Here is a 7,323-nt window from a genome sequence, read left to right as displayed (position 1 = left end):
ATTCTTTACTTTCTATAATATAGTAAAACTATTAAAAATATTACGCACCTATTTGGCTGTAACGAAACATTTGAAAAAACTTTGTTTATAAATTTATTCTTACACATTTTTAACATTTTACGTTAAACACCATACCACGCCTCAAAATACTGCAACATAACAAAATTAAAGGCGGGCTTTACATTATTTTAATTAAATTAATTAAATAATTATTTATTTCAATCACATTGGGATCATATTAGTTAAGGTTAGTTTACATTCAAATTTAAAATTAAATAAATCAATAAAATATATCCAACATTACAATTTACATAATTACATTAATTTCAATAATAATTTCAATAATGTCATGGTTATTTTAAATTAGGCAGCACATGAATCATGCAACAATGATTCATGTACTGACAGTCAAAACGCTCAGAGAATAGCCTCAGGATACTGTTTGAGCTCCCCCAGGTCCGGCGCACCAGGGATGCGCACCTTTTTCGCATCGTTGTGTAAAAACAATCTACGCCGAATTCGGCAAACATCCCGGACGCGCTACAGAACCGAGACAGCCCCAACAGCACCCTGAAGGCATTATTGAACTGGACACGCAAGGCACTGTACTGCTTCTTAGTGTAATTTATCCATAAACTACTCGTGTATAGGGACGTACAGAAAGCTCTAAAGAGAGTGATTTTAACATCCACTGAGCAGCGAGCAAACCTACGGGCAATCATATTTGCTCTCACAGACAGTGCCCTGCGTTCCCTTTCAATATCCGCATCATCCTTCAAATCAGAGGTCACTAGATGTCCAAGGTATTTAAATTGTTCTACCTTTTTTAAAGGCGCACCATTGAGTTTTATAGATGGAATATTATCTGGACATTTTCCTCTACTATGAAAGACCATACACTCACTTTTCTTCGCGTTGTATATCAAACCATGGCTTTCAGCGTATCTTTCACATATTGCAATGAGTTTCGACAATCCACAGACAGAAGCACTCAGCAGCACCATGTCGTCCGCATAACTTATATTATTAAGACAGACACCGTCTATATGGCAGCCAACATGCGTACTACTGAGCTCCTCTATCAGGGCGTTCACGTAAAGATTGAAGAGCTTCGGCGAGGTCAACCCACCTTGCCTCACCCCGCACTCCAACCTGTACGGATCCGAGTATTCCCCGGCCCACCGAACCACGTTGACCTGGTTCAAGTACCAATATTTCAAAATATGCACTAAGTCACGTGACATAGACAGCTTGTCAAGTTTTTGCCATAGGATGTCATAGGAAACCAGGTCAAACGCTTTGGACAGGTCAAGGAAGCAGGCATATACAGGCGTACTGCGAACTGTGTAGTACTTCACAGTCTGCTTCACACTCAAAATGGCAGCTTCAGTAGACAATCCTGGCCTAAAACCGAATTGATTGTCATGCAGTTTAATATACTTATCAAGTTGAGTGCCAAGCAGACCATCAAGCACCTTAGATATAATGGTTGCCAGTGAGATAGGTCGATAGTTGCCTTTGTCACTTATGTCACCAGTTTTACACTTCACCACTGGAACCACCACGGTCTTCATCATGTCTGCGGGCAAATACGAGTGGCCTATGCACAAACTAAACAGCATTGCCAGTACTCTAGCTAGATGAGGTCCAGCGCATTTTAGATGTTCAACACTAAGGTCATCATGGCCAGGAGATTTTCCACGTGACATCGATTTAATAACTTCTCTGACACCCTTTGCCGTGATTTGTGTACTTGGCTCCCGACCATGCTGAATAAATCGAGATCCAGACTGTTGTGGTCCCAGCGGAGACTTTACAGTAAAATGGTCTCTAAACAAATTTGCTATGCATTTTCGGTCACTCACATCATTAACGCTTACAGGAATGCCAGGCTTATTATTTAACTTATTAGTTGACTTCCAAAAATTTTTAAAATCATTCTTGGCATGGTGTGATGCAAGTATGTCCATTCTAATTTGGTCCCTGTTGTTCTGGCACCATTTCAATCGAGACTTAAACAGCCTACGACTTTCTCTCATCTCATTCCAAACAGGACCCTCCCCTGGTTTACCAGTGAGTACCCAGAGCTCAAATTTTGACCTTGCATTCCTATGCGCCACACTAACATGTTTATTCCACCCTATTACTGGCTTTTTCTTACGAGTACACTTGGGAGTACAGCTATCAGAGGCCGCACGAGATAAAGCATCAACAATGTTGTTATACAAACGGTCAATAGCAAATCTGTGAGTTAAATCATTACACATATAATCGGCACAAGTACTTAATTCATTAGGGAAGTCTATATGCCTCAGATTTTCATGACATAGTTTTTTATACAATTTAATTTGCTCAGGCTGCCTTTCATTCCATCGTACTTTACTACAAAATTTATTTACATTATAATGTGCTGGTTTAATACAATCCAATTTACATTGTACAACCAACGGAAAATGATCCGACCATGTAACATCAAGCTTAACATACACATTTACAATAGTCTGCATGGCAGACTTCGTCACCACGCAATGATCTAGCCAACGTCTCGAACCGTTGGCGTCACTAATGAAGGTATATGTGTCCGACATTAAACCCAAGAAGTCCATGTCAGCACAAATCCAGTCAGACTCAGAACAAAAAGATTGCAACTCATTATAAAATGGTTCATTTGGATGCGCATTAAAGTCACCAAGCACATAAACAGATTGAACACTTTCATTACAAGTAATAGCGCTCACCACACTTAGACAATCCGTGTATTCCACAAGGTTCAATAAGCAATATCGGCAATTTTTCAACTAATGAAAAGTCATTGATAGGTTTTACACCATCTCTTTTTATTTTTATACTTATTTTTAATATTGATTCAATGATAATGATTCGAATCATCATATTGATTCCAATAATCGATTGAGTCAAGTCAGTTCTGCTGATGTAATTGAAGCGAGCACGAGCATCTTAATAAGCACGAAAATATACGTATTTATTAATGACCCTCTCTACGTCCAATGGCTCGTCACCACCACACGGCTCCCAAATCTTGAAAAGGGCCGTCTTAACCAGCGTATCCCTGTCAAGCCACACGAGTTGGATTTGCCCATTCTTGTTCCCAGCCGATCCTTAACTACGGTTGCTGAAACTCTTCCCAGCACTCTCTTGAACGACTCTGTGTTATCTACTGTGGCTGCTCCTCTTCCTTGCACCCTACTGCACGACTGCGTTGCCTAGTCGTATACCTGGTCCAAGGTTCGACGCCACGAAATCAACTTTGTACGCGTGAAAATAGTTTGAATACTATTTCCCGTGCTTGCAACATTTTTTTTTACTGCTTCGCCCCTATTAGACGTAGCGTGATCGTATAATATCCTATAGCCTTCCTCAATTTACGAGCTATCCCACACAAAAATAATTATTTAAATNGAGAAAAGGATGGTACGGCCGTGCTGCTTTTTGCTCGACAGATCTTAGCCAACCTGCATCTGTCTCATAACCCAACTCATAAATCAGCTGCGCCGAGTGAGTTGCGCAAAGTTATCCATGCAGTAAAATATTTCAAGTTAAGATTAGATAGAACTTGTTAGGGCAAACTCTATATGGGGCAAACCCGCTTTGTACTGACTTTCTAAGGATTAATAAGAGTAACTAGTATTTTAAATTGATTAAAAACTTATCAAGGTATAAGGTAAGCGCTTATAATAATTATATGTTATTTTTTATTTTCTTTAGATTTGGTATGTAAAAAACTGACTGACATAGTGATCTATCAACGCACAGCCCAAACCGCTGGATGGATCGGGCTGAAATTTGGCATGCAGGTAGATGTTATGACGTAGGCAACCGCTAAGAAAAGATTTAACGAAACTCCACCCCTAAGGGGTAAAAGGGGATCCACGCGTACGAAGTCGCGGGCGGCCGCTAGTAAATAATAAATGTTTCAAAATTACCTATCTATGTATGTTATAATTACAAATGGCGCATCAAATGTCAATAGTAGGAAAATAAATTAAACCTCTTAAGAATTGTGTACTAAAACTTGGCTGTTACAATAAAATATTTAGCTTTATACCACTCTAAGAACAACATAAAAGCCTGTAAGCTCAGAAAGCACCTATAACCCAAGATAAACGATCCTCAGCTAAAATTAAATCAACCCCCAATAAATTTCGAATCGATCTCTCATTACATCGATCATATAAAAAACCTATTTGCGATTTTTACGACTTAGGCCCTTTGTGGGGCCATAACCAGATATGGTACCCTTTTGTGATATGGGCAATACTTCAATTTTATAGTTCATAGTTCACACGGCCGGATCGCAAGTTAAAGAAAGGGGCTAAGTATTGGATGATTTAGTGCGGTCATATAATGTGGATAATCGGAGGTTAGCACTTAAAGTGAGCTTTTAACATCGCTGGGTTGCGGTGAGGTAAGTTGGTGGGTGAGCTATCTTCTATATAACTTTTACTACAACATTTACCATTAGCTGTCTTTAAACTGAGAGAGCCTGTGTGGTGGTAATACGAGAATGGAGAGTAAAAAACAGTCCTGAGAAGAATGACAACAAAGTACCTAGGTAGTGACTATTAAGAATCTGTGATGTGGTTTAGTTAGCAGATGTAGTTTCAATTCAGGTGTAATAATAATAATCTTTTCGAAAGCTCTTACACTAGGATTTTTTTTTAATAATATATTGTCATTCAAAATCAAAGTTTCTGCAATTATAGTCTGCAAAAATAAATCAAAACTCGATATTATAATATCATTTTAAGAATTATTAAAGATTTTAAATTCCATTAAAATCAACAAAATAATAATTGAAGACTCTATGCCGTCTACTTACCACAGTACTTCCCTGGCTTTTTCAAGTCACAGAATATTTATGCTCGAGCGAACTCATCTGTGTACCAGGTATTTATGTCTACGGTTTTTTACTTTTGTTACTACGTCTGATTAGTGGACATTAAACGATACTGCGTCAAGTTATGCATCGAAGACAGTCGTAAATTCTGACGCTGTCATATTTGTGGCGTATTGATTCATGGCTTGAGGACTCTTTTGTATCTTAATAGCTAGCTAGAAATAGGTAGATACCTAAAATTTAAATATACATCATAAGCTAAAAGACGTATGTGACTGCTCCAGACAGTCTGCCAACAGAGAAAGATGGCGGGAGATCGTGCGGAGAGTTGTATCCGCCTCTACAACCGATGTGAACAACGCCTCAACGTGACCACGACCACTCTGCCAAGAGCGAAACGAATAAGAAGAAGAAGCTAAAAGATTTTTAGCATGAATTTTTCAAAATAGTTACTTAGTTGAAAAATAAATGGTCGCCAGGCCTATTCATTCATGTACCGGACTACCGATTTACCGAGGTTCATAAACATTTTGTATACCTGAAACTATCTGTTTGAAAGCTTGTGTAATTCAGAATGTTTTCTATTAATCCACTTAATTAAGTCACTCTTTGGATCAGTCCAAAACTTCCACCTCAAGATATTTGTAAGTACCATTAAGTTACAACGTATTAAGACACAGATTTAATATTAATTTATAGATAACTATGCTTAACAATAAAGGCCTATGACCGAAGTAAAGTTTATGTACTAATAAACATTACGACCCAATAATCGAGATTGTAAGCATTAAAATCTTATTAATACAGCCAATTATAGAAGATGAGCTGTCTATGGGATAGTTATGGGATTAATCATGAAACTGTGTTCGGTTTTCATAGATCATTCGAAAGTAATTGCTTAGGTCCATGATATTTTCCCATATCGATAGTGCTAATTTCGATTTTAATAATTTAAGGTTCGTAAAAAAATAGAGCAGGTTTTATTCGGAATTGAATATTAAAAATATCTAATCTGATTCAAATTCTTTACTTTCTATAATAGGTATAGTAAAACTATTAAAAATATTACGCACCTATTTGGCTGTAACGAAACATTTGAAAAAACTTTATTTAGAATTATTTTTTTACACATTTTTAACATTTTACGTTAAACCATACCACGCCTCAAAATACTGCAACATAACAAAATTGAAGGCAGGCTTTACATTATGTTATCCCAAGTCGGCTTATTGAGTTTAATGCCTAAACATAATTCGAGATCCGTGTCCAAAATTAAGTATCACAAAAAAAACCCACTCGAATTACGTACACAAATTAGTCATGGCTACGAGCGATCTTATTTTTGAGCTCCCTCATTATAATGTTGTTAAGGACAATCAACATGGAATATAATAATTTGTATTAGCATTTAATTTCATGGACCAACGATCGGCTGTCGAATTTGAGGCGAACGTTCCCACAAACTATGAACTCGGTAACGAGGGATAATTATATTTTTTATTAAAATTATCTGTTACAAGATTGTACTGAAACTTTATTAAATCAATTACGGTATTACTCACTATTCTAAGGCCTCTCGCATACAACACGCTATTGTGAGTGCTATACATTACAGTATACAATTAGGCCCGGTTTCCACCAAGACGGAGCGGAGCGGAGAATAGGGATGCTGACTGGGTAATGAAATTGAAATTCTATTTAGTCCTTCAGACAGATAATTATAAAATATTAGACTCATATTTTTTATTTTTTTCCATAATCGAATAATTACAGTATTATATTGAGTTGAAATGTCATTGCCATTTCAACTCGATGTAGCACTGTTATTATTTAATTATGAATGAAAATAAAAAATATGAGTCTAATATTTTTTAATTATCTGTCTGACAGACAAATACCTAATTGAAATTTTGTCATCTAGCCTATTGTTTTGAATAACCAATCAGATTTCATTATTTTTACTTTTCTTCTCCGCTACGCGCCGCGCTGCCGCCGCTGTCAAATTCTAAAGAAAATTATTTGACGGCTCGACACTTCTCCGCTCCGTCATAGTGGAAACTGAACCTAAAATGAAAACCATACCACAGTATATATATGAGCTAATATCTACTGTGGCCATACGTTGTACGTGCTTTTGTAGGAGCGTGGCCCGGTGCTAGTCAAATTGTATGGAAATATTGCTCCGAGCTGATTTTGTGGTGGGTTATGCTAGAGGCTGAATTTGTTGTTATTTATACATTATAGATATAAATGATTGACGTTAACATAAGGAAAGTCACCAGCAGAAAAGACGACATTTTCAAAGTAATTATTTATTTAGTATTTGTGGCAGTCGTCCTCTACCCAAACCACCATTTCAGAATTCTCAATGCCGAAACGATAGTCCTTGAGGCTCACTCTTTCAGGCTATTTCCCTATTTTCCGCCTCACTTCAACCTTTGCCGCATCTCATTTATAAATAAATA

At 37.2% G+C, this 7,323-nt stretch overlaps 1 protein-coding gene across 1 annotated transcript; it reads right to left on the bottom strand.

Annotated features, from left to right (window-relative positions):
* Positions 1–205: 205 nt before the first annotated feature.
* On the bottom strand, positions 206–2,767 carry LOC114358757 (uncharacterized). Its single transcript, XM_028312800.1, has one exon. The coding sequence runs from the start codon at positions 2,604–2,606 to the stop codon at positions 354–356; it is 2,253 nt and encodes a 750-aa protein (XP_028168601.1). The 5' UTR covers positions 2,607–2,767; the 3' UTR covers positions 206–353.
* Positions 2,768–7,323: the final 4,556 nt, after the last annotated feature.

This window comes from Ostrinia furnacalis, unplaced genomic scaffold (genome assembly GCF_004193835.3).
Source record: "Ostrinia furnacalis isolate ACB-3 unplaced genomic scaffold, ASM419383v2 OfSCF4105, whole genome shotgun sequence".
In the NCBI taxonomy this organism is placed as follows: Eukaryota; Metazoa; Arthropoda; class Insecta; order Lepidoptera; family Crambidae; genus Ostrinia; species Ostrinia furnacalis.
The sequence above is the reverse complement of the archived record's forward strand: the minus strand, read 5'-3'. Positions and strand labels throughout refer to the sequence as shown.